At 40.8% G+C, this 27,237-nt stretch overlaps 1 protein-coding gene across 8 annotated transcripts in view; it reads left to right on the top strand.

Annotated features, from left to right (window-relative positions):
* The window catches only part of NELL1 (neural EGFL like 1), an 859,864-nt gene that overhangs the window by 273,465 nt on the left and 559,162 nt on the right, over positions 1–27,237 (top strand). For all 8 annotated transcript variants that reach the window (XM_061610630.1, XM_061610631.1, XM_061610636.1 and 5 more), the window contains 2 exons: positions 6,140–6,239; positions 18,338–18,466. In XM_061610630.1, the coding sequence (XP_061466614.1) occupies positions 6,140–6,239; positions 18,338–18,466 (229 nt within the window). The remainder of the gene's footprint in view (positions 1–6,139; positions 6,240–18,337; positions 18,467–27,237) is intronic.

Below are 27,237 nucleotides of genomic sequence, written 5' to 3'. Positions count from 1 at the left end.
TTGTTGTATAACCTGCCCACAAATAAATAGGAACAAATAATCTATAAAAACTGGACATAATCCAACTTCCATGTAAGCTTTGTTTAAGTAAATAAGGATGAATGCATGATAGGTCATTTGGAGGAGACTTCATTCAAATATTACATTTGTATTTTTCTGTCCTCTGAGAGGATTCAGAGCCACATACATGGACGTCTAGGTAATAAGCTTCAGGAACCTTCTCTGAAAGACAAGTGACCCAACAGTATTGTTCTTTCTCTGCAATGTGTAGCTAAGGGGGAACTTTGAGAGCATGCATTCAATGGCATAGTCTCAGTTCTGTCTGGACAACTGTGAGTAGGTGGAAGGATCTGTACATTTCAGCAAATGCTAAGTAGATTAAGTCAGTTTTATTTTTCCAATCTTAAATTCAGTTCTTCACATTTCTGCACAATTTTGATTTTTTCTTTTTAAAAAATCCTCATGAAAATTCATCAGTATTTTAGTGAGAATTTCTCCTAATATGCACATTTTTGTATGATGTTTTGGTTAATGTACACATTTTCCAACCAATTTTCACTAATATAATGCATTTTGTGTGTTATTTTCACTAATACTCATTTTTATGCATACTTTCCCTAATATATATAATTTTTATAAATATTGTTTTATTGTCAAACTGCATCACAACATTTGGATGTGTGTAAGGATGGCTATGTTTTGGTTCTCATATTGCTTCAGAAAGTGCAAAATTTAATAATTTGCCTTTGAATGCAAATAGAATAGAATTTCTCCCTATCGCAGAGTCTGAAATGGGGACCTCACATGATACAAACGTGTGGCATGTTCTGCAACAAAAAAGGGTTCCATGGAAAAGGCACCAGAATATCTCAACAAAAATGTTGGTGTATGGGAAGTGGTATTTGACTGTAGAATGCTTGAAAACCACTGCAATAGACCATTCTCTATGCTCATAATTTTATCATATGAGGGAAGATTTTATCATCATCCTGTTTTATTTATACAAGTGTCTAAATATACTCTAAACTACACAGAAATAAAATGTGTGCATTCCTCCAGGAAGTTTAAAAATACAGACAGACTGACTGAGACAAAAGAAGAATGTACCTTGGTTGAGAGGAAAGTGAGAAACTTTCGACTAGCTGGGATAGAGTAAAAGAGAACAAAAAAAGTTAAAATATGGTAATTAAACTCCCAAGTAGGAAAATATAGAGTCAAATAGAACGCCAACAAGGAAATACAAAAGATAAAATAGAGATTTTTAATGGCTTCTTAAAGCAGAAGACAGCAAAGCCTGGGTGGATATATAAGGGGTCACTCATAGGGTATCAGGAGACAGAAAGCACAGAGATAAGACATAGCACTGAGAAGTGGAGATTGCCCACACACCCGCCAAAGAAAACTCGTGAGACGTGGCATTGGTTTAAATGTTATATATAATAAATATAACATAATCCGAATCTGAATTCAAACATATCCAGTCGTAATTAATAACTGCTTATAACCCACGGGCAGGTGAGGAATTGTGCTATTCTGGAGGGGATGGAATCCTCCCAGTCTCCTGGGCATGTATCACAGCTGATAGCTGTGGGCTCTGATGCAAGGATATGGGCCAAGACTCCCTCCTTGCCCAGTGAACCTTGGGAGCAGTTTGCATCCTGGCCCCGCTGTACACGTGTTCACCCCAATGAGCATGACAATCCACAGGGGCACCCACCAGTTATCCGCAGACCAGAGTCCTGCAAGATTGCTGAGGGGCGTCCTTACCCAAAAATGCCTCAGAATACCTACCTCTCCCTCCACCAAATTCCTCACCTGCCCGAACTCAATGCCACAAGAGGTGTATAGCTCATGTTTATACGCCTCGCCCCACAAACCCCAACAACTCCACCAACCCCTTATGTAAATCCTCTAAGAACGTGTCACACCCAAGTTCAGAAAGGTGAATGCCATCCTCTCTAAAGGGATGAGGATAGTCGACACCAATCCTTGGATGCGGAATGTAGCCCCACCTGTTCCTCAGTACAAACTTCTTAATTCTGCAGTTCACCCCACGCCTAGCCCTATCAATTTTATTGGGGTGAACCGCCCCTCTCCAAACTCGCTGCTCTAATAGGGCGGATCAAACAACTAAAAGATGGGGGAAAGTACTTCTGACCCACTCTAAATCTCTCACCACTCTATAAAATAGATCCAAACCAGGGTGCTGGACGAGGTCATTCTCACCCAAGTGAACTACTAGAATGTGGGCAGGAGGGCCAGCCGAAAATTCCCGGCATAGGGTAGGAAGTTCACCCCATGACATGCCCCTTCTTGCCTGCCAACGCAAAGTGGCCCTGGCAGATAGACGGAGCTGTGTCCCCATGTCAGTGGAAGACGCTCTCCTCAGCACCCAAAACAAGATGGAATGCCCGCACAGCAAGACGCTTGCTGGTTCTGGCCACATCCTGATACCTGGGGAAGGGAAGAAGAAACAATAACAAACCAACTGGAACTAGAATGGACAATCAGCACAACCATGGAGATTGCTATCTGCCCTTGGGTGCCGTACATGCACTCCAGCTGCAAACTGTCCAAACAACTGCAGATTGCTATCTGCCCTTAGGTGCCATATATGCATTCTAACTTCAAAACTGTGCAACAACTGCAGATCGCCATCTGCCCTTGGGTGCCGTATATGCACTCCAACTATCAAACCGTGCAAACAATCGCAGATCACTATCTGCCCTTGGGTGCCGTATATGCACTCCAACGTGGGTACAATGCCATCAGTACCATATGTACACTTTGACCGCTGCAGATCGCCATCTGCTGATAGCCTGTATATCAGGAGACGAGAGGCCCATCTGTGCTGCCGCAGTAGCAGCCCCTATTCGGAAAGAATGAAGGCCAAAGACCGCTGGATCGCGGCCCGATGACAATAAGGCCCTCTTGAGGACTGTCCAGAATTAAAACCGAGTGAGGGCGGACCCATCTTCATGAAGAAAGAGGTAGCTAAACCCTTCTGGGCAAAGTGCCAAATACGCCCGTAACGCAGCAACAGGGCATAAATGAAGAATAGGGCAAGGGCCTAACATGACCTGTTTTCCCTTGGCCTTCTGGTCCGTCTTGGAGACTCTAGAGTGATACAGGCTGCTAAGTCTGATAGAACACAGTCTGTGAACTGCAGGGCTCTGGCAGAGCAGTCTCCCTTCGAGGCAGCCAACAGCTCACTAGGGCGAAATGCGCTGTAAAAGATGACAAGAACAGCAGTGAATAGTGTCACCTCAAATGAAGAGGAACAAAGGCTCCGAAATTGCAGGAGCAACTGGCCAATCAGAACTGGGGTAAATGGCTGCCTCCTGTCAGGTATCGTAGGGGAGATTCTGGCCCAACCCTCTAGCATCTTCTGTATTTGGAAGTCCACTGTGAACTCGGGAAGGCCACTGGCTTTGGACTGAAAGGCCAGAGCCAACAATTGGCCAGCAAGAGTGCTGACCACCTTACCTATAGCCCGCAAAGCAACCAAATATCGTATGAGATCGCTAACAGGTATGGGCCACATGTCTGGTAGGCTGGCTTGTGCTCAAAATTTCCAGAAGTCAGTACAAGCGTGCTGGTATGCCTTCCGTGTGCTGGGTGCCAATGCCGAGGCCATAGCAACACCTGCTTCTAACTGCCAAGGCTCCAAAGACTGGTGGGCATATGTGTCGGCATGGGTGAAGCTCCGGGAACCAACCTCCAGAAACACTCCATCTGGAGGTGAGAAAGTGCGTCAGCAATGCTATTCTGCAGGCCAGGAACATGCCTGGCCATGAAAAGAATGTTAAAGCGTAAGCACTGCAAAACAAAGACCCACACCAGACGCTTCACCCGTGCCGACCAAGAAGTCTGACAGTTAATAACCTGCACGGTCACCTGATTGTCACACCAAAACCGCACTGTGCAATCCTGGAAAGCAAGAGGCCAAATGTGCACTGCCACTACAATGGGGAAAAATTCCAAGAAAGTTAAATCAGAAGTAACCCCCTTTTCATGCCAGTCTGCAGGCCACCTCTCAGCACATCATTCATTGCGGAATATGAGGCCAAATCCCAAGCTACCAGCTGCGTCGGAACGGACCTGGAGCTCTGCCTCCAATAGCATCTCCTGATGCCAAAATGAGACCCCACTGAAATCATCCAGGAAAGACAGCCAAGTCTGGAGGTCTGCTCTCATGCTGGCAGACACCCTGACATAATGGAATCTATGCTTAATCCCCTTCATGGCATCACAGAGGTGCCTAAGGAACTCCCTGCCAGGCGAAATTACCTTAGAGGCGAAGACCAAATGGCCTACAATCTCCTGTAATTGGAGCAATGTGAGTTTCTTCAGACCCATAGCTGCTCGCAGCCTGTCCCTTAATGCCTGGATTTTTAGGAGTGGGAGCCTAGAATACTGAGCCTCAGTGTCCAGTTCAATACCCAAAAAAGTAAGACAAGTAGAGGGGCTCTCTCACTACTCAGGGACCAGAGGGACCCCCAAATAATTTAATAAAGCTGTGAAGGCTGACACTATATGGGTGCAGTGCAAATCATCTAAGTAATGGGCCTTCAAAGAAGAACCAGCCCAGTCCCTCACGGCCCACTCCAAGAAGGTACTGAATGCTTCAAAAGCGGAACACGATATGGAACAGCCCATAGGCATGGCCTGATCCACATAGTATTGACTGCAAAACTGAAATCCCAAAAGGCCAATGTCCTCAGGGTTAACAGGTAGGAGATGAAAGGCAGACTTGATGTCGCACTTTGCCATCAAGGCCCCCTTTCCGGCTCTTCTCACCACCCTGACAGCCTCGACAAAAGAAGAGTATCATACCGAGGCAATGTCTGGGGGGATGCCATCATTCACCAAACTCCCCTTCAGAAAGGAGAGATTATGAATGAGCCGGTACTCACCCTGCTGTTTTTTGGGTACCCAGGGGCGAAATGTGGAGGTCCAGCAAGGGGGGGGGAGGAAAGGGGTTGGAAATCCTGCCTGCAGCTATCTCCTTGTCTAGCTTCCTAGCCACCACCTCATCCAAGATCCGTACTGAGGCCTGGTTAGGTGCCCACGTGGAAACCCTAGGTCCCTCATAAGGGATCCTAAATCCCTCCTGAAAACCCACTAGGAGGTAAGCAGCAGCATCCCTCTTTGGATATCTAGCTCAAAGGTGTGTCAACTGGGCAACACGAACCGAGCTATTGGCCTTACGGCGCACCATGTCCGCCGCCTGCTGATTTACAGGGCTGCTCTGGTCTGGGCCATTGGGTTTGCCCTGTCGTACTCTGGAACAGGCTGAACTGGGATGCCCACCACCACGTCCCACAGGCATGTCTGTTTCCGGAACAGTGCCCTGTTCTAATCCTATTGGCTGCCACTGCTTCAGTCCAAGGTGACACGTTCCAGTAATATTACATGCATGGAAATGTGGTATCCAGAACATGGATGCTGGCAATCATAAAGCAATGCAGCATATGAAAACATGGTCTTTGGGACAGTGGCTTCAGTGGCAGGAGGATAAGGAACCATGACATCCCAGGGGTTAGGTGCCACCCACCAGACACCAGGTAGTGGGGTGACTTGTCTTACATTTTATTTGAGCCAAGATTTTAAAGACTGTGATTTATTATTTAACTACCACTATTTCTGAATATACAGGTTATGAAAGCCAAAAGTGGCCTAATTTTTACTTGCCAGATGTTAACCTTATGTGGCATCTAGCTCATTAAAGAGCCTTATGACTTGATTGTCCTGTATTGTCTCTAAGTCTGTCTATTGTATTTGAATCAAAGAAATTAATATGAATAATCAAAATTCACCAAATAAAACTCCAATGAATGTCTGATGAAACAAGAGTAGAAAATTTGGTGTCCTGCAAATGGTTAAACAAATTACAGAAAGTAGAGGCAACTGTGCAATCTTGAATTTATGAGTCATAATCTTTCCTTTCAACTGTGGGAATAGGAGAGTCCAAGCAGATTAAGTCAGTATTTGATGTTAACATGTAAAAATGTATTTACTGCTTGTTACTTTACTACAGTTGTTGGTAAAGATCACTGGTTCTGTAGACTTGAAAACTGTGTGACCTCCTTGTCACTTTAATTTTCATCAGTGTCACTCTTTAAAACATTATTTCCAGAATGGAATTTTAGTAAAAGTAACAGAGACCTGTCCTCCATTGAACTGCTCTGAAAAAGATTACATCCTCCCAGAGAATCAGTGCTGCACTGTTTGCAAAGGTAAGTAGGAAGCTGGCAGATATTCTCAATAGTTATTGTGTTTTGCTGAAAAGGATGCTTGATTTGGATCTGGAATACCTACTGTAAGGCTTATGATGTTGTTTGAGACACCTTTTATACATCTAACTGGAGTTCACAAAAAGCCTGTAAAATCTCCTTTATGAGGTTATCATTACATTTGGCATAAAGAAGACTGTAGAGCATTTTGAAATTAGAGGGTTTTTTAAAATTTCAGTTTGGAGAGATACCATCTGAGAAGCATGTAAAGCTCTATACACATTGATGATAACATATAAATCCATTTAAATATTATTTATTTTCCATTATTAAAAGTTTCTTGAACAATGTCAATTGAATTCTCATTGTACCATTTGTATTTTTAAAAATGTGTTCAAATTTAATTAATGTTCACAGGTATAGCTCAAATAATGCAGCAATAGGTAGGACTGTGGCATGTGCAAAGCTAAACCCCAAAACACCATATGGTGGCCTTGTGGTGGGTTCCCCCCCCCGAATTTCCTCATTCCTATTATCTTCCATTTTTTAAAAAACCTCAAGCAGCACAAACTGCACCAGAGTATCTTGCTGGTTGAGAGCAGAGATGCTTTTTCCTGCACACTCACAGAGGCACACAAGTAACACTGATGTGTAATGATCATGGGGAATTCATAGATAATGACTGTTGCGGTTAACAAAATTTTGTTTAAAATCAAAAGACTGTATAACAGTGGAACAATTTCTTGATTGCAGCTTCATCTTTTTTGTGACATTTTCCTCCTTTGAGAAATCTACTGCATTATTATGGATGATGATTATGTTACTTGCAGTGACAGATGTGATTGTGCATTTTTTTCCATTTGGTGTCCAAATAAAGCTTCACTAAAGCATTTTATTTTGCTGCTATTCAGTTTCTTGGACACACAGCCAGTTCCCATGAACATGGGTTTTAACTTTGTATATGAAAGAGAATAAAAAATAGCATCTGGTCAAACAGTTTTGAATAATATAATGTTTAATCACTGTATATTACATTAATTTGTGTGGCTTTAAAATGACCTTGGTGGCAGTCAGTTTAGAATTCACTAACTGTGCTGAAATGTGTGCTTTGCAATATAATGCCATATATGTCTGTTCAGAAGCAAGCCCCATTTACTTCAATGGGACTGACTTCCAGGTAAGTTTATAAAGGATTCTTGTGTGGGTACGTGTGCTGGAGGAGGGGAAAGTGCAGTGAGTATTTTATTAATAATGTGGCTCTGCTAACATTTACTACTTATATAAAAGAGCTTTATAATTTCTTTCAGTGACAGCTTCAGGAGGCTCTTCAATTACCATATTTCTCATCTGTTCTTGTTTAGCCCCAAGACGGGAGTTGAGATATTTCTGTATAAAGGAAATGGAAGGAGTTCTGTTTTCTAAGATGTAAAATCAAACGTTTCTCATGCATTGCTGTGGGACTTTGAGCCATTTCTACAATTCAATTTTATTAAGTACTAGATAGATGCTGAGAAGTATCAATTTTATAGGTCTGCTGCATGCAGAATTGTAACAACACAGCCCACAATTTCACAATGGATTATTTCAGTCATTACATGTCTGTTCAAAGATTTCAGGGTGGAGCACACTAATAATTAAAACAACAAATCCAACTATGGATCAGGAGTGGATAAATGATTAAAATTGCAAGTGATACCTAAATACAAACAACAGATTACAAATTAAGCAGTGAGAATAATTACTAAGATCTTGAAATTGACAGTTATTAAAATCTTGAGTAAACAGGCGCTGCAGTGAAGACAAGTAGATCTCAGATGGGATGAAATTCCATGAGTGGGGCACCACTATGGAGAAAGCTCTCTCCCAGATCACCAATATGTCTAACTCTCATAGGTAAAACCCTAATGAGGGTTTCCCCAGAAGAGCTCAGGTACGCCAGCACAGGAAATGTGTAACACTCATAGGTAGGATGCTAAGGAGGGTCTCCCCAGCAGCACAGGAAAAAGCATTCCTTCAGGTACTGAGGCCCAAAGTAATTTAGGACTTTATAGGACATCACCAACATGAATCCAGACCAGATATGAAATTTGCGTTCAAAGCATCTGCTCTGCCACCACGCTACAATCCTTACACAGTAAATGGGATGTCATTTAAATGATGAAATACTGCACAATCATATGAGTTTTAATAGATTTGATCATTCATTGTGGTATGAATAAAAAAATTGAAGAAGCGAACATTATTTCTTTGGTTTTACATGGATGATGCCAGCATCATTGCAGGTATCATCTTTAAAGAGATATTCCCTCTTTTTTAAAGATGTACTTGCTACCTGTATATTTTGTAGGCACTTGTATTAAAAATAACTTTAAAAACATGATGCATCTTTTAAATTAATTTTTAAAAATTGCAGTCTAACAGACAGATAAATTAAATGTGCCAGCCCTGCTTAGTAGTGATTATATGTATTGGCAAAGTGTATTGTTGTTATCTTGTTATCTTGACCATTCTGTTTAACTGAATAATTAATAATAAATGGCTGAATAATTCTTAATCCAGAGGTAAACAAATTTGCTTTTCACCCTAGATTTAAAAAGGTACCTTTTTAATGCTTCTAACGTAACATCTATGCAGCTTACCTTGGAGTAGTTCTGTAACTTGACAATTACTGCATGGGCTCTAAGGCAGTGGTGGGGAACCTTTTCCCACTGAAGGCCACGTTGACATGGAGTCATGTTTTGAGCACTGGTTTTGGATGAGGCCAGAGCCACCCCACATTCTTTCTCTCTTCATATCATCACCACTCTACTCTCTTAGAGACAGGAGACTGGTGATGATTTTAAGAGAAAGAAAAAGATGGAAATGCAGGGTGGTGATGATCTAAAGTAAGGGTCATTGACCTTTTTGGACCAGTGGCCACATATTGAATTTTGAGAGGGCACCAGTCACAAAATGGATGTCACGGGGATGTGGCTTAAAACAGTGTATGCCAGGGGGCATGGCCTAACACAACATGGCTGCCATTTTGGGGTATAACACAAAATTAGGGAGAGTCCAATCATTGCTGCTTCTCTGTCCCCGCCACACCAACATCTTCACCATGGGAAGTCAGCTATGTCTTCCTGTTTCTGATAGTGGAGATATAACCATTAAAAGCACAAGAACCGTGTTTTCCACAATGCCAATCCTAAACCAAAGTCTAGGCCTCTTTCTTGTACTTGGGAGTAAGCCCTATTTAACACAAAGTACTTCTGAAGAAGACATGTATACTGTTGCACTGTAAGTTATTTATCCAATAAATTCTTAATGAGTGCCTGGATATCAGCTCCTGCACAGTAGGAGACCTACCTAAGCTTCTGTGCAAAGTTTTCATATTTTACATTTGCCATTTGGAGAGGAGACCCTGTAACATCCACCCACACTTATTGTGTAATACAATTTGAAGAAAATAACATCAAGGGAATACCTGATCTCACATGGACCCAGTACAGGAAATATGCATCCTGGTTGCTAGGGAACAAGGAAGGGTAAATTGTGGAGATTCCAAATACCACTAGACAATAAGACAGAAGCAGGAAAAGTGCACTAAAGGGGAGGAGAAAACAGAAGTTCTTGGTACCCCAGGGAATCCTGTTGACTAATTTACAAACAACTCACATCAGTCACAGCTCTGATTTTACTCATTGGCTAAAAACACTAACAGGCAGGAGCAACCAAGCTGGCTCAATTCACAGAAATCACTCAGAAGGGTATCTGCACATTTTGCTCCATAACGTTCCTTCTACGACAGCTAGAGAGCTTATTTTTAAAAAAAGAAAGCTCAGATTTTGGGTTCCTTATGAAGGCTTTCACAGGTGCCATGGCTCCTGTGAGTGTCAGCTTGGTGACCCCAGTCTAAAGAGAGAGAGGAGTGATGATAATCCTAAGTAAAAATAAATACCACCCACATTCTTTCTCTCTGTTTCTCATACCTCACACCATTTCCCTATTACTCCTACCCCATCAATTAATGCACAGGCCCACTCATTCAGATCCCTAATTGTCTCTCTTTCGCTCTCACACACTGACCATTCTGTCTCCCACCCACCCTTCTCTCCCTTCATGGCAATTGGGCTTGGGCAAAAGCTCCCCCTTTTTCTAAGCCTAACTGCTATATGGGGGCAGAGCAACAAACAGAACTCACAGACTGGATATGAAGGCACTGTGGGCCAAATCTGCCAATGATTTCCCACCCCTGGCTTAAGGGTTAGCTTACACATAAAACTCACTCAGTTACATTCTCCAGATAATCTTTTCTGATTGATCACAGATAAGAGTTTTCAAGAAAAGTAACATGTGCGGCCTTTTTCAAGTTGCAGTGGTCATGTAAAATGCTGTGTAACAATGGTCCACTGATATTGGGCCATACACCTATTACCTAATGTGATTCAGTATCTTGGAATGGTCAGAAGAAATTGCACAGGAAATAAAACAGTTGGATTACATTTGTGAGAACAATCATATCCATGCCAACCATATCCATGCTTGCTTGATTTCAATGGGTCTTACTCCCAAGTGTGCATATATTTTCAGACTAAGTAGCTTTGGAGCAAGCTTTAGGTTGCTAAGTTAATTTGAGGTTTGGATAATTGTAACCTAGATCTAAATTAGAGGAACACATTTGAAAGAATATGGGCCTAGCCAATTGCACCATTCTTCAACAATGTGAAATAAGCTTGTCTACCTATTCCCTGAGGCATGGAATGTGATTACTATTATAATTAGCTTAAAATGATAAATGGGTCATTGCACAATCAAATAACATAAAAAGCAAAACTTAATCTTGTGGAAGCAGTTGTGATAAAAACATAAGAATGCCCTCATCAAAGGAAAGCCAAGGGTAGAAAAATTGCTCTAAAAGCTGGTAGAGTATTCAGCTGAAATATTTGATGAAGGAACAGAGGTCACCCAGTCTGTCAAAGATCTATTGTACATGCCTTTTCAATGTAATATTTTGAAAAGCTCTAATTGTATTTCAAACCTTTTAAGATGTGTTGATATTATACATGTTTATGGCCGCTATCTTGGAAAAAAATGTTCTGGACTTGTATTCTGAATTGTTTGTTGTTGTAGTTCATGCTCATTTGCCTAGTCATCTATGTTGGATTGAAATTAGAAATAGCAATATTAAGATGTTATCTCCTGTTCAGAGAGCAGTTACAAAATTTATGTTACGTGAAACTTTGTTTTCAAAACTTGAGACACTGAGGTTTTCAGTAGGCCATAGGAAAGAATTAAACCAAAACAAATGTGGGACATCTTAAACAAAATTTCTGAAAATGTTTGAAAGGAACATTGTTGTCTTATATCCCAGTCTAAGCTAAAGCTAGTTGTAATTATGGAATATTGAAACCAATGGGCATGACTCCAGTTTGTCTAGAATAATAAAATAGTAGAATTGGAAGGATCCTATAAGGCCATCAAGTCCAACCCCCTGCTCAATGCAGGAATCCAAATTAAAGCATTCCCAACAGGTAGCTGTCCATTATACGATGTCCTGCACTCTGGGATGACTTGATTTCAGTGGGTTTTTCAGTTGACTGAGAAAAAATCCTGGTCATCCCTGTGTGACAACCTTTGAAGTATTTGAAGATTGCTATCGTATCTCCCCTCAGTCTTCTCTTCTCCAGGCTAAACAGGCCCATTTCTTTCAGTCTTTCCTCATAGTGCTTTGTTTCCAGTCCCCTGATCATCCTCGTTGCCCTCCTCTGAACCTATTCCAGTTTGTCTGCATTCTTCTTAAAGTGCAGTGTCCAGAACTGGATGCAGTACTCAAAATGAGGCCTACCCAGTGCTGAACAGAGAGGAACTAGTACTTCATTTGATTTGGAAAATATATTTCTGTTAATGCAGCCTAGAATAGTATTTGCCTTTTTTGCAGTCATATTGCACTGTTAGCTCATATTAAGCTTGTGATGAATGTAGCATTGTTGAGCCAAGTATCCCCATCTTATAACTGTGTATTTGGTTTCTTTTTCCTAGGTGTAGAACTTTGCACTTATCCCTGTTAAATTTCCTTCTGTTGTTTTCAGCCCAATGCCCCAGCCTATCAAGATAACTTGTTAGCTATTCCTCCCAGTTGTGTATCAGCTACACATCCTCATTCAATTCATTAATAAAAATGTTGAAGAGCACTGAGCACAGAACCAAGCCTTGTGGTACCCCCTTCATTACTTCCCCCAATTTGAGAAGGAGCCATTGATGAGCATTCCTTGAGTACATTTCTGTAGCTGTGGATCCACAGTTGTTTTCAATGAGACTTGGTTACGACTAATTTTACCTTGATTAGGGCTCCAATCTCCTTGGAATTTATTCAACCTCATACTAATTTCTGCAGGGTGTTTGGGTTTGGAATAATTCAAGTTACTCCCAAATAAATGAAATTCTGTGGCATAGCCACACGCCAGGACCAGGTTCTGGGGTTGCATGACTGCCCTTTGACATGGGAGGGGGAGGACTCCTGCCAGATCTTGGAAGAGCACCTTGCAGGGTCCTGCAGGTCCTCCTTGGCCTGTAAAGTCTCTGTTAATACCTGTACCTTGCCCAGAGGGGCAGCATAACATAAGCTGAAGTTGACCAATAATAATTTAATGGTGAGGCAGAGTGCTGTGTTCTTGACACTTGTCATTTCTGAGTGATCTTCAAAGTTAGCCATACATAAAGCATGTTACAGTAAGCTAAGGCGGATGTTACCAGAGCTTAAGCTGCTAAGAGACACTCCATCTGCATATCCATGAACAGTGCTGGATCCAGATGCACATCCTGGCTGTGGAGTGGTGTCTCAATAGAGCTATGTCTTAGGGGAAAGTGCTGTCCCATCCAAGACAGGACTTACTTTTGGATTGTCTGTGTTCTCAACTAACAATACCCTCATGTAGTTTGGATTGAGAGCACTCCCATCCAATCTGTCACTACTCTCAGTCACTGGTTTAGAACTTCCACAGTTTCCTAGGATGTCATGGAAAGTAGACAAAGAGTTAGATGTTGATTTGATGGAGACAAGTGGATATTATCTGTATACTGACATTTGAAGTTGGACAGAGATTCAGGATCAATGTTATCTGTGTGTAGAATATATCTGTGTACTGATATATATTGTATTTTGTTGACACTATGACCCTGAATCTCTGGCTGACTCACCAAGCAGTTTTATGGAGATGTTAAATTACATGGGAAATAAGATAGATGCTTGTAGCAAGCCATAGGCCACTTTCAAGCACCAACCTCTGAGATCTGCTCTCTGCAGAGCAGTATCCTCTAGACAAATCTCTGCAGATACTGTGGATAATATTGAAAACCACTGAGAAATCCAGGAGAATTTGTTTAAAAACAAGTTGAAATCCAGGAGAATTTGTTTAAAAACAAGTTGTTTAAAAACACTATATTAGAAGCTCAACTGGAGTGCATACCGCAGATCAGAAAAGGTACCGCCAGGGCCAAGAAGATGCCAGCATGGTTAACGAGCAAAGTCAAGGAAGCTCTTAGAGGCAAAAAGTCTTCCTTCAGAAAATGGAAGTCTTGTCCAAATGAAGAAAATAAAAAAGAACACAAACTCTGGCAAAAGAAATGCAAGAAGACAATAAGGGATGCTAAAAAAGAATTTGAGGAGCACATTGCTAAGAACATAAAAACCAACAACAAAAAATTCTATAAATACATTCAAAGCAGGAGACCATCTAGGGAGACAATTGGACCCTTGGATGATAAGGGAGTCAAAGGTGTACTAAAGAACGATAAGGAGATTGCAGAGAAGCTAAATGAATTCTTTGCATCTGTCTTCACAGTGGAAGATATAGGGCAGATCCCTGAACCTGAACTAACATTTGCAGGAAGGGATTCTGAGGAACTAAGACAAATAGTGGTAACGAGAGAGGAAGTTCTAAGCTTAATGGACAATATAAAAACTGACAAATCACCGGGCCCGGATGGCATCCACCTGAGAGTTCTCAAAGAACTCAAAGGTGAGATTGCTGATCTGCTAACTAAAATATGTAACTTGTCCCTTGGGTCCTCCTCCGTGCCTGAGGACTGGAAAGTGGCAAATGTAACGCCAATCTTCAAAAAGGGATCCAGAGGGGATCCCGGAAATTACAGGCCAGTTAGCTTAACTTCTGTCCCTGGAAAACTGGTAGAAAGTATGATTAAAGCTAGATTAACTAAGCACATAGAAGAACAAGCCTTGCTGAAGCAGAGCCAGCATGGCTTCTGCAAGGGAAAGTCCTGTTTCAGTAACCTATTAGAATTATTTGAGAGTGTCAACAAGCATATAGATAGAGGTGATCCAGTGGACATAGTGTACTTAGACTTTCAAAAAGCGTTTGACAAGGTACCTCACCAAAGGCTTCTGAGGAAGCTTAGCAGTCATGGAATAAGAGGAGAGGTCCTCTTGTGGATAAGGAATTGGTTAAGAAGCAGAAAGCAGAGAGTAGGAATAAATGGACAGTTCTCCCAATGGAGGGCTGTAGAAAGTGGAGTCCCTCAAGGATCGGTATTGGGACCTGTACTTTTCAACTTGTTCATTAATGACCCAGAATTAGGAGTGAGCAGTGAAGTGGCCACGTTTGCTGACGACACTAAATTGTTCAGGGTTGTTAAAACAAAAAGGGATTGCGAAGAGCTCCAAAAAGATCTCTCCAAACTGAGTGAATGGGCGGAAAAATGGCAAATGCAATTCAATATAAACAAGTGTAAAATTATGCATATTGGAGCAAAAAATCTGAATTTCACATATACGCTCATGGGGTCTGAACTGGTGGTGACCGACCAGGAGAGAGACCTCGGGGTTGTGGTGGACAGCACGATGAAAATGTCGACCCAGTGTGCGGCAGCTGTGAAAAAGGCAAATTCCATGCTAGCGATAATTAGGAAAGGTATTGAAAATAAAACAGCCGATATCATAATGCCGTTGTATAAATCTATGGTGCGGCCGCATTTGGAATACTGTGTACAGTTCTGGTCACCTCATCTCAGAAAGGATATTCTAGAGTTGGAAAAGGTTCATAAGAGGGCAACCAGAATGATCAAGGGGATGGAGCGACTCCCTTACGAGGAAAGGTTGCAGCATTTGGGGCTTTTTAGTTTAGAGAAAAGGCGGGTCAGAGGAGACATGATAGAAGTGTATAAAATTATGCATGGCATTGAGAAAGTGGATAGAGAAAAGTTCTTCTCCCTCTCTCATAATACTAGAACTCGTGGACATTCAAAGAAGCTGAATGTTGGAAGATTCAGGACAGACAAAAGGAAGTACTTCTTTACTCAGCGCATAGTTAAACTATGGAATTTGCTCCCACAAGATGCAGTAATGGCCACCAGCTTGGATGGCTTTAAAAGAAGATTAGACCAATTCATGGAGGACAGGGCTATCAATGGCTACTAGCCATGATGGCTGTGCTCTGCCACCCTTGTCAGAGGCAGCATGCTTCTGAAAACCAGTTGCCGGAAGCCTCAGGAGGGGAGAGTGTTCTTGCACTCGGGTCCTGCTTGCGGGCTTCCCCCAGGCACCTGGTAGGCCACTGTGAGAACAGGATGCTGGACTAGATGGGCCACTGGCCTGATCCAGCAGGCTCTTCTTATGTTCTTATGTTCTTATGTTCTTAGAACCAGCAAGTGCAGATTGCTAGAGATAACTCACTGGGCAACCAAAGCATCTTCTTGGCTCCAAAACCAGGTCAACAAACTGAAATGGTATGGAATCAGTGCTAGGAATCTGTAGTTCAGGACGTTGTGTGACACCAGTTTGCTAATGTTGCAAGCCCAAGTGCCAGTGACCTGGTTTATACATCATAGACTGTATGGAAGCCTGTATAAGTATTTAAAATAATAAAAGTCAGTGTGATGTTTCAAATCAAGTGTTAGGCCTCAATTCTGAAATCAAAGGGAACTATGCCTTGCTACTGGGGAGAATTCAAAATCTGATCCTGCACACTCTTCTTGAATAACTTCAACAAATAATATGAGAAATGTTGTACAAAAGATTTGAATTGTTAGCAATGGAGTGTGAAGATATATAGACTGGGATGTGTGAAGTTCATTTCATAGAAGTGTAATTCTATAAGTATAAAAAAAGGTAAGTCTTGAAGGTGATTCTTAAATCCCTGATATGAAGGAGTTCTCAGATTCCAAGAATGTGTGAAGCAACAGACATTATGTCCGTTAAGCTTTTGTTGAAAAAGGTTACACAATTTTTTTTTTACAAAAAGAAATAAGACTAGAACGCTTAAAACCAGGTTAATAGGAAAGAACAAAAATTTCTGACCATGCACATAAAGGAAAGGGATGAAAGAAAATATTAGAATTATTTTAAAAAATCATAATTTGAGGCATTATTTTAGAATAAAATTGGGTTTTATTTTGCAGTGCTTTTTGTTTTGATGTTAAGTCACTTTCTCCTCACTGTCATCCAAATAAGACTTTGATTCACTATTACCATTAACAGATTTGTTGAGAAACTTGGATCCATCTTTTGCTAATTCGTTTGAGTTTGGCTTGGTGGAAATGTGAACCAGATACAAGAGTGTCCTGCCCAGAGTCCGAGAGACGAGACGGAGACGAGACTGGAATTAATTATCGTTTTATTAGAATAACGGTTACACCGAAAGCAGTGCACTTCATAGACCTCTCTATGCTGACTCACTACTGTCCCTAACTAGACTACCTAAGCATGCTCTGCAGCGTGCGGAGTAAGTTGACTCAGCACCCCAATCAGAGGGGGTGCCGCCTTAAATAGGAAAGGTCTTCGCCCATAATCTCTGACTCCTTTGAAGTTCCAAAGCAAAAACAGAGCATATTATTAGTGTGAGTTCATCCAGTAACACTGTAGTTTAAGTTCACACAAACAATTTCTTCAGATTAATAAATATTATTAAATTCCATAATGGTTTAACTGTTAGTCTGTTTACACTGAAACAAGGGTTGCTAGATGGAATAGTAATGAGGGTCCTCTTTAGAAGGAGTAATACCCTAAATCCCATCATGTTGTTCATGTTAATTTTTAAGAGAAGAAGCCTATTCTTCTGTATTTTAATTTTAATTTTAGTTTAGTTTTACTGGATTTCTTATAACCTTCGATTTCTTCTGGAGGAAAGGTGGGCTTAAAAATTTAATAAAGAATATCTCCATATAAACATGACTGAACATGATCCTCTAGCACACAGGTGAGTTTACAGATCATGGAGTTTGCATTGGAATAATTGGAAGGGGCAGTCACTTTATTGATAAAAATAAATTGATGGGATTTTAAGAACGTTTTTCTTCATTATATTGCTGGTGGAACTGGAGTCTCTTTTCCCCCACACATCGAAAAATAAATTGGTAGTGTGTGTGTGTAGCAGAAATGTCTTCCCCTTGCTTTCCAGAGCAGTAGCTGTACTGCCCTGTTATACAAAAAAACACTATTTTTTTAATCTATAGGAAGTATTCAATGCTAGTCCTACTCAGAGGAGATCCATTGAAGTTAATAGGCATGATTAACTTAGGTTCATTAATTACAGTGGGTCTAGTCTGAGTAGAATTTAGTTGAATACAGACCTATATTTTTATTTGAGAGTAACATCATCAAACCCCATGGGCCTTATTTCTGAGTAGACCTGCATATGATTGGGAATTCTAATGTAATGATGAAAATTGAAACAGGATTAATTATTCCAGAACACTTTTGTCTCTTGCTCCACCTGTTATCAACTCTGGGTGTGCCCACCTATGGCATGTGCCTCCCCACAGATTACCCCTGAGAAAATGTGGCCCTGCTCTAGGGAATTGGGGTCTGTCACAGTTGTGTTCTTAACAAGTGGTATGATTAGTTTTTGTAAAAAGCAGTAAAAAATCATTGTATCTGTGTAAACATTGCTAATCACACATGTAAAGGAAAGGTAAACTACATTATGTTAGTGTGGAAGTTAAATGATTTTCTCAGAAAAAATGTGTGAAACATTGTTAAAAGTATAGATTAATTTGTATCAGTGCTGATCCAGGATTCCTTAGTATGTATAAGTTAAGTATCATAATTGCTAATTTAGGATTCAGCTTTTTATTGTTTTCAATATTGAATGTGCTTCATATTTCAGGTCATAATTTTTGTGCACAAGGACACAGATGTGGTGAAAACTCAGAGTGCAGAAACTGGAACACGCAAGCTACTTGTGAATGCAAAAATGGTTATGTCTCTGTCCAAGGGGATTCTGCCTATTGTGAAGGTAAATAATGTGTTCTGTAAAGTAACTTGATTGTGGTTTAGTGAGAAATGTTCTGTAAAAACAAAGGCAGAACAGAGTGCATAATAAGTTCAATCTTCATGGTAGTATAAATGATAATATCCTCATTTGATTTTATATGTAGAAAGTTCAGATGACCCAGACAGATGGAAACTTTATTGTGAAGTTCCCAAGTGACTGACTTGCTTTCTAGCATGTTAAAATATCATCCTTCTGGCTGTGATTGTCTTTGCCATCTATAAATTGCAGTAATACTACTGCTTAGGCTGATGGCAAGTATATTGTGCTGGGTATGAATGATCTTTTCGAGCTGAAGACCAAATCGGTAACTGTTGAGAATGGTATCACTTTTTGTCATGCGTTTTGACTGATATAAATCCCTGCCCTGTGCATTATTGTGTCTATAGACAGTTGGATGTTTAGTAGTGGTTTTATGACCTATCTTTTTTAATGTTGTAAACCACTCAGGTCTTCTGACAAAGAGTGGGATATACATTTTAAATGTAAATAAATAGTTGTGACTACAAATGGCATCTTGTGAGGTGTGAGGAGCTGTTGACTAGTTGGAAAAGCTGTCTCTGTGACTGAGGTGGTCCTATGGATACTCATTGCAAAACATTTCTGTGTTTCTCACACAGTCCTCTTGATTACATATAAGTGAATTTTGTCAATAACTTTACCGTGATTATCTCCTCCTTTCCTGGATTTCCTTAGAGAAACTGACTCACTTGCCATGCAGAAATTGTTCATGTTGCAGAACATGCATAGCGATACCATCCGTCATGTTTCTGCAACACAGAAGTTTTAAGCCTAGTCTTATAAGTAACAAAACAGGGCTTTGTTTTCCTCCCTATCTAGTATGTCGTTATCTTGATTGCAAACTGTTGAGAGGTATTGTTGGTAACAGAATGGAAAGCCCTCACTTGGTGACAATGCTAATGTGTGACGAGTGCAGTGAATTTGGAAGGGATCCATTTTTGTTGTACCTAACTCTGGTTTTTTGAGGCAAGTGCTTGGAACAGGGTAAATTTATCTCCTCTAGTGAACCTTCTCTGTCCATTCGTAATGTAATTGATCAAAAGTGGTCATTGTGAATTTCTTAACCTGCATCTTAAAACAACCAGACACGTAACTCCATCCCCCACCCCCCAAAAGGCCAAAAACCTTTGGTCCTGTAACATTCTAAGGCATGAATTAGAATCACTTTTTAAATTTACCTTGTCTCGGATTAAACTCATTTTCCCTTTGAAGAAGACAAGGCACAGGAATAAAATAGTAAGGAGGCCTGATATATATCTTCTCTTGCCTTCTTTCTCTGGCACTTTGGCTTGCTTCAGACATTCTCTGGACATGGGTGAGAGAGGAAGCATGAATGACTCATGTTTTCATGACCACAACCCTGGAGCAGGACACTAGGACTCTTTTTGCATCATGGGCCTCATGTTATCTAATGTCTGCTCACCAGTGAAGGCAATACGTAAGATGGGAATTGACTGTGAAATGATAGATTACTAGGTTACAGGCTGGAGGACTACTCCTTAAGACTGTCTCCAATTTAGCAGGAAAAAAAGTATGTTTCTCAATATATCCCAGTATATGTTTTCTGGCTCAAGAGGGATATTGGGTCTCAGCTGAGTTCTAGACCGTACTGGAATTCTCTGCTTTAGAGATATCAAAAGTCCTACAACATCAGCTTGATGTGCTGCTTGATAACCTGACAGTCTGACACTACAGCTGGATTCTTCCTCCTCTCCCCCAGAATGCCCTCTTGCCTTATGGGCTCCCACTTACCATCAGGATAGGACACCACTCCTTTAAGTATTGTCAAAAGATATAATAGTCAAATAGACAAAATATATATCTTCCTGTGCTGTTGGCCATGAGGAGGTATGTAATTTGCTCCTGTTTCTGCCGCTCCTGAAGAACAACCTTAAATTGTCCTGGTTGAATATCTACCAGTTTTTATGCTTTCTCTCTCTCTCTGGTTCATTTTTCTAGAAAGACCTCTAGTGCTTTTGTATTGTACATATATTAATGTGATAAACTGGCATAAAATGCATTCACCTTGCCTTGTACTACTTTTTGGGTTTCTCTGTTTATGGTATTAGTGTTTATGAGGTTGGCCTTCGTGGGTCTTTTCCATTTTTAAAAAGTGCTTTCTTTAGAAATATTCCTGAGCTTGCTTCCATCTTCTCTGTTTGATATGGAAACGAGATGACATGCTTGACAAGCTGTGAAAATATACTGCAGGAACAGGAAGATAAGACTAAGGAGTGTTCAGCAGAAAGAGATTTGTGGGTATCACTATGATTTGCTAGTCTGAAAAGGTATTTTCCCATACATGCAAGGATTAAGATGACTAGTGTTTTGCTATACAGAAGAAACAAACGTCCAATTACATAAATAGTATAAATGACAGTATTTCTGGCTCATTAAACTATTCAACCCATGTGAAAGGATATCAATACTGAGTATTAGAGACCTAATACAAGTATTTTTGGGGTGCGGAGCAAGTATAAATTTGTAACATGGGCCTACTCCACCTCACTAACATAGTGATCCCATCCCATACATAATCTCTTGAATCATGAAAGAAATTTTTCTACTGTAATCTAAAATTACATTTGCTACATTTCTGAAAATACACCATGGCCCACACTGAGGATTTCCTACCATGTTCCAAAACATAGCCACTTCACTCACTCCTCTTTTTTTGCTATTTTTGTTTAACATAATATCTGACCTGAAGAAGACTCCTACAAAGCCTGTTGATGATTTCGTAAAGTTTTGGTTGGTCCTAATAACGGTATTGCCCTGTCAATATATATTTTTTTCATTCTAATGGACCAGTATGGCTACAAACATTTTATAAATAGACCAATTCACTTTAAACCTTTATTTTCCTGAACTTTTTCATTGCAGAATCATGAATTATTTCCCAAAAGTCAATTTCTCAGGCAAGTGCACACTCAATAGACAAAATAGCCAGATGGCTTACTAACCGTTCTTGCTACACAGTAGAATGCCTGCAGTTTTTTATGAGTCATAGCTTGCTGAGGCTTATTTCAGCTTCTTGCCCCACATTAACTGTCAGCATGCAAAACATTTGTAGCACTGTGCACACTTTATTGAAAATTAGCTGCAGCTGTTTTTGTAAATCTCATTTAATATGATAAGTGGGGGTTGTTGGTACACTTGGAAGATTTTTTTTGAGATGCAACATTTTGTGAAGAAGGTTCTGAAAACAATGTGCAGAATATTTGTGAACTAGACATTTAGAAGCTTCTATGATTTGTATTGATAACCAGTTATGGCAATATTGTGTGGATGTGAACTAGACATTTTATTCACATATTTTGGGCCTATTAATCAGTAATGATCGCTTCCACTGTCCCTGAAGTCAATGTCCCCATCTATTACTATGCTTTATCCCTCCAAACAGCTTCCTTTCCTTGTGAACTACGCACAAGGTCTAGAAATTTCAGTTTGGGTGCAAGGAATTTAGCTGCACATATTAGCTGAAACAATAACGAAATACTAAGCCAAACAGTTTGGCTGATGTTTGCAAACATTTAGTCCCTCCCACCCCAAAATGCTTAACAGCTATTCTCCAGTGGCGATATCCAGTGGCGATATTTTGGGCATGGTGTTCAGGAGGGTGGCAGCGGCACAGCTTCAATTATGCTTGGAAGAAACTATTCTCTCACCTCTTTCAGGCCTGGTCATGGCACTGAAATTGCCTTGGTTGCCCTGGTATGACATTTTGGGGAGGGGGGGCAGAGATGAGGTGTATGTGACCTTGCTCATTTCCTCATTTCTTGACTTTTAGTACAGGAAATATGATAAATTGAGGAAATATTGATAACAGTATTGATATTCATACTTCACACGATTTGGAAACCATGCTTCTGTTAATGCAGCCTAATATAGTATTTGCCTTTTTTGCAGCCACATCGCACTGTTGGCTAATATTCAGCTTGTGATCAATGATAATTCCAAGATCCTTCTCACATGTTGAATTGCTGAGCCAAGTATCCCCGTTCTTATAACTGTGCATTTGGTTTCTTTTTCCTAAGTGTAGAACTTTGCATTTATCCCTGTTGAATTTCATTCTGTTCCTTTCAGCCCAATGCTCCAGTCTATCAAGGTCCCTTTGAATTTTGTTTCTGCCTTCCATGTTATTAGCTGTGCCCCCCCAATTTTGTATCATCTGTAAATTTGATAAGCATACTCTGTACCTCCTCATCCATTAATAAAAATGTTGAAGAGCACTGGGCCCAGGACCGAACCCTGTGGTACTCCACTTGTTACGTCCTCCCAGTTTGAGAAGGAACCATTGATAAGCACTCTTTGAGTACCATTCTGGAGTCAACTGTGGATCCACCCCACCTGATGGTTGTTCCATCTAGCCCACATTTAGCTAGCTTGCTAATCAGAATATCTTGGGGCACTTTGTCAAAAGCTTTGCTGAAGTTGAGATATATTATGTCCACAGCATTCCCAAGGTGTTTCCAAGGTGCTTACAGATTGATTGCTTTATAATCTGCTCCAGAGTTTTTCCAGGGATTGATGTTAGGCTGACTGGTCTGTAGTTCCCCGGTTCTTCCTTTTTGCCCTTTTTGAAGATAGGGACAACATTAGCTCTCCTCCAGTCATCTGGCACTTCACCAGTCCTCCATGATTTCGCAAAGATAATAGAGAGCGGTTCTGAGAGTTCTTCAGCCAGTTCCTTCAATACTCTAGGATGCAGTTTATCAGGCCCTACCGATTTGAACTCATTCAAAGGATTAGGTATTCCTTGACTGTTTGTCTGTCAAGCTCAAGCTCCAATCCTGCCCCTTCTACTTTATGTTTTCCGGGAGAGTCATTCACCCTTTTTTGGGAGAAGACTGAGCCAAAGTAGGAATTTAGCACCTCTGCCTTTTCTTTGTCATCTGTTGTCATTTTGCCATCCTCACTGAGTAGCAGTGCCACCATTTCTTTTCTCTGTCTTTAACTATGGACATACCTGAAGAAAGCTTTTTTTGTTGCTTTTATCATCCCTCGCTAACCTCAGCTCATTGCCAGCTTTAGCCTTCCTGACACCATCCCGGCAATTCCGTGATAGTCTTCCTTGGTGGCCTGGCCTTCTTTCCACTTCCTGTGTCCTTTTTTGTTTTCAGGTCATGTTTAAGCTTTTTGTGAAGTCACATTGGATTCTTCTGCTGTTTTCCTCCTTTTTTCCTTGTTGGAATTGCTTGCTGTTGTGCTTTTAGAATTTCCTTTTTTAGAAATCCCACCCCTCTTGGACCCCTTTTCTCATTAGTGTCGCTTGCCATGGAACTGTACTTACAGTTGTTCTGAGTTTATTAAAATCAGCTTGCAGGTCACAACCACAGGAGTATCCTTCCCGTACTCTCTTCTACCATTTGTTTCTGACTGCTTGTTTTGGAGTGGTCTGTGCTTTGTCCTGTCCTACTTCAGGGTAAACTTGGGAGTCCCACTGGTATGCGGTGCACTGTACAAGGAGAATTAGTAATTTTTTTTTTTAGGGACCTCCCCCTTGGCCTCCTCTGTTAAATTCCTGTTTGTTCTTCCTGTTTGCTCACTCTCTGAAAGCTGGCTTGCTTATATCTCCTCACTGTGGACCAACTGAGACAGCTCCCTCTGCTCTGCTTAGTTAGGAGTAAGTCCCTATGTACTAGTTGCTGTATTATTGCATTTAGGGTTCTGACCATATTTCTTTCTCCTTTTGCTTTCCTTCTTTCTTTAACCATTTTAAGAGTTTTGTCAGTCATCCATTGAGGTCTTTCTCTCTTTTAAACTAGAGGTATTGTCTTTTTGCATTCTTCCCTGATAATGTCTCTGAGTTCAATCCATAGTTCTTCTGGTTCTCTATCAACTAAGTTTAAAGCCTCAAATCTGTTCCTTATTTGATCTTTATATTCTTCTGGGATGTTATTTAGATTGTATTTTGGAATTATGATTGCTTTGTTGTTCCTCTTTAGCTTTACTCTGATTTTCCATATTCTTAATTTCTCATTTCCTGCATAAAATATTTTGTAGTTGCCTGATTGAAAGTGTTCCATTCCTGTCCATTTTAATTCATTCATGTCAAGTATTGTAATGTTGATGCGTTCCATTTCTTGCTTGACAATTTCTAACTTTCCCTGGCTCATGCTTCTCATATTCCATGTCCCTATTGTGTACATTATACAACTCCGGACTCTCCTTTCGCATCTCTGCGCATCAGCCTCCAGGCTTCCTTTCAGCTTTGACCCGGTTGCATTATTAGTCACAGTGCTACTCATGCCTGTCCGTTGTTCTTCCCCAGTAGCTCGATGAGTACCATCTGACCTGGGGCTCTCATCTTCCAGCATTATCTCGTGTTGCATTTTGGATACTCTGTTCATAGGGTTTTTGTGGTAAGAGGTATTCAGAGGTGGTTTGCCATTGCCTTCCTCTGAGTTTGGATGCATCTTAGTCTGGTGTCTCAGCTTTGACCATTCCGCCTTGGGTGCCCTTGCAAGGAGTCTAGCCTCTTGGTCTAGATTCCTGACTGCATTGCTCTTAGCTTCTTCGACACTCTCAAACTCCCTCACCATGTTAAGGTGCGCATCCTAGAGGAGGACCCTATGTTAATATTATATTTTTATACTTTTATAACCCACCCTGGGACCTTATGGTGAAGGACGGGTAAGAAATTCAATTGTTGATGATATTGTGGGTGTATGTGGACTACTTCAAAAATATGTACTTTACAATTTTTAGGTGGCAGTGAAAAATGTAAGATTTGGTGTGATAGCTGCGTGTATCATAGAAGTATATTCATCAATGAGCCATGATGGGTTGCAGCTCCTTTTTTCTGTACCCTCCAAGGCAAATTCTGGGTTGCCTCTGTGCCATGGAAAGAAACCTGTGGTCTCCAGATGTTATTGAACTGACGTTCCCATCAGCCCCAGTCAGCTTTGGCAATGATCAGGACTGAATGGAATTGTAGTCAACAATGTCTAGAAGGCCACAGCTTCCATTAAGGGCTGCTTTTCCTCAGTTCCTCATTTTTCCAGTCTTAAGTTTCTCTACACTAGACAGCACTAAATGCTGCAGCCTTTCCTCATGGGGGAGTCGCTCCATCCCCTTGATCATTTTGGTTGTCTTTTTCTGAACAGTTTCCAGCTTTATGATATCCTTTTTGAAGTGAGGCAACCAGAACTGTACACAATATTCCAAATGCGGCCGCACAATAGATTTATATAACAGCATTATGATATCAGCAGTTTTATTCTCAAAATCTTTCCTAATGATCCCTAGCATGGAATTTGCCATTTTCACAGCTGCTGCACACTCAGTTGACATCTTTATTGAGCTATCTACTATGACCCCAAGGTCTCATTCCTGGTTAGTCACTGCCAGTTCAGACCCCATGAGATTATATGTGAAATTAGATTTCTTTGCTCCAATATGCATAACATTACACTTGTTTACATTGAATTGTGTTTGCCATTTTACTGCTCATTCACTCAGTTTGGAGAGGTCGTTTTGGAGCTCTTTGCAATTCCTTTTTATTTTAACCACCCTGAACAATTTAGTATCATCAGCAAACCTGGCCACCTCACTGCTCACCCCTAGCTCTAGATATTTATGAACAAGTTAAAAAGTACAGGCCCCAGTACCGGTCTATGGGAACTCACTTTCTACAGCCCTCCATTGGGGGAACTCTCCATTTATCCCTATTATCTACTTCCTGGTACTTAACCAATTCCGGAACCGTAAGAGGACCTCTCCTCTTATTCCATGACTGCTAAGCTGCTTCTGCTTCAGCAGTGCTCACTTTTCTATATTCTTGGTTATTTGGTTCTATTCACCTGCAATATATTCTTGATTTAAGCATCCTTTCCCTCAGCTGTTACTTGCCCTGCAAGGAAAAAATGTATTTCAACCCTCCTGCCTAGGCAAACCATAGTTGAAGTGGATTTAGCATAGAAAAATAGCACAGGGAAAGGGTTAAACATCCAATGCAAGTCCCTTGGCTGCACTTTGGTTTGCAAGATTTTGAATTGCAACAGATTATTCTTAAAATAGAAGGGGGCTAATTTTCAGGTATCCTTCAAGCAGGGTGTTCATGACTGCAAGCTTTTTACAAAAAACATTTTGAAATGCTTTTTCTCAGAACTTTTAATTACAAGTTTTTTCCTCAGATTTTTATCTGGCTGTTTTGTTATATGCATGCATATATTTATATATCTCTATATAACTATATCTATTATTCTGAATGTTCTGAGACTGGCTTCCTCTCTTCTATGACCATTTAGGGATCTAGTCTGATTCTGTCTTAGCCACTGAGAAACATTTTAGTGTGTTCACTTCCTTTTCAAGCTGTGGAAAACATTCTCTTTTCTATCCAGAAACCGAAGTATCTGTGTCATGAACAGCAGGGATCAAGACTCAACTCCCCTTGAGTACAGGTTACTGACAGCACCATTGCACAGATCTGCTTGCCTCTGATCTGCTGTCCTTCCTCCATGGATCACAGACTTTCAGACAGCACCATGGGTGCCTCTGAAGGCACCAGCAGCTTGGGTGGCTTCTGCTCTCCTCCTTTCCTCTAATTACATATTCTCCCACTGCAGTAACTGCTGGATGTTGCAGCCATGTCTCCTCAGCCAATTGACTTGTAGACTACTGTACGTTTTTCTACAGAGTTTGTCTGCCCTGATTCTCTATTTTGCTACTTTTTCAAAACAATTGTCTGTTTCTCTCCTGATATGCACAAT

The sequence above is a fragment of the Rhineura floridana genome, chromosome 2, assembly GCF_030035675.1.
Source record: "Rhineura floridana isolate rRhiFlo1 chromosome 2, rRhiFlo1.hap2, whole genome shotgun sequence".
NCBI classification, from domain to species: Eukaryota; Metazoa; Chordata; class Lepidosauria; order Squamata; family Rhineuridae; genus Rhineura; species Rhineura floridana.
Note: the sequence above shows the minus strand (reverse complement) of the source record. Positions and strands in the feature narration are given on the sequence as shown.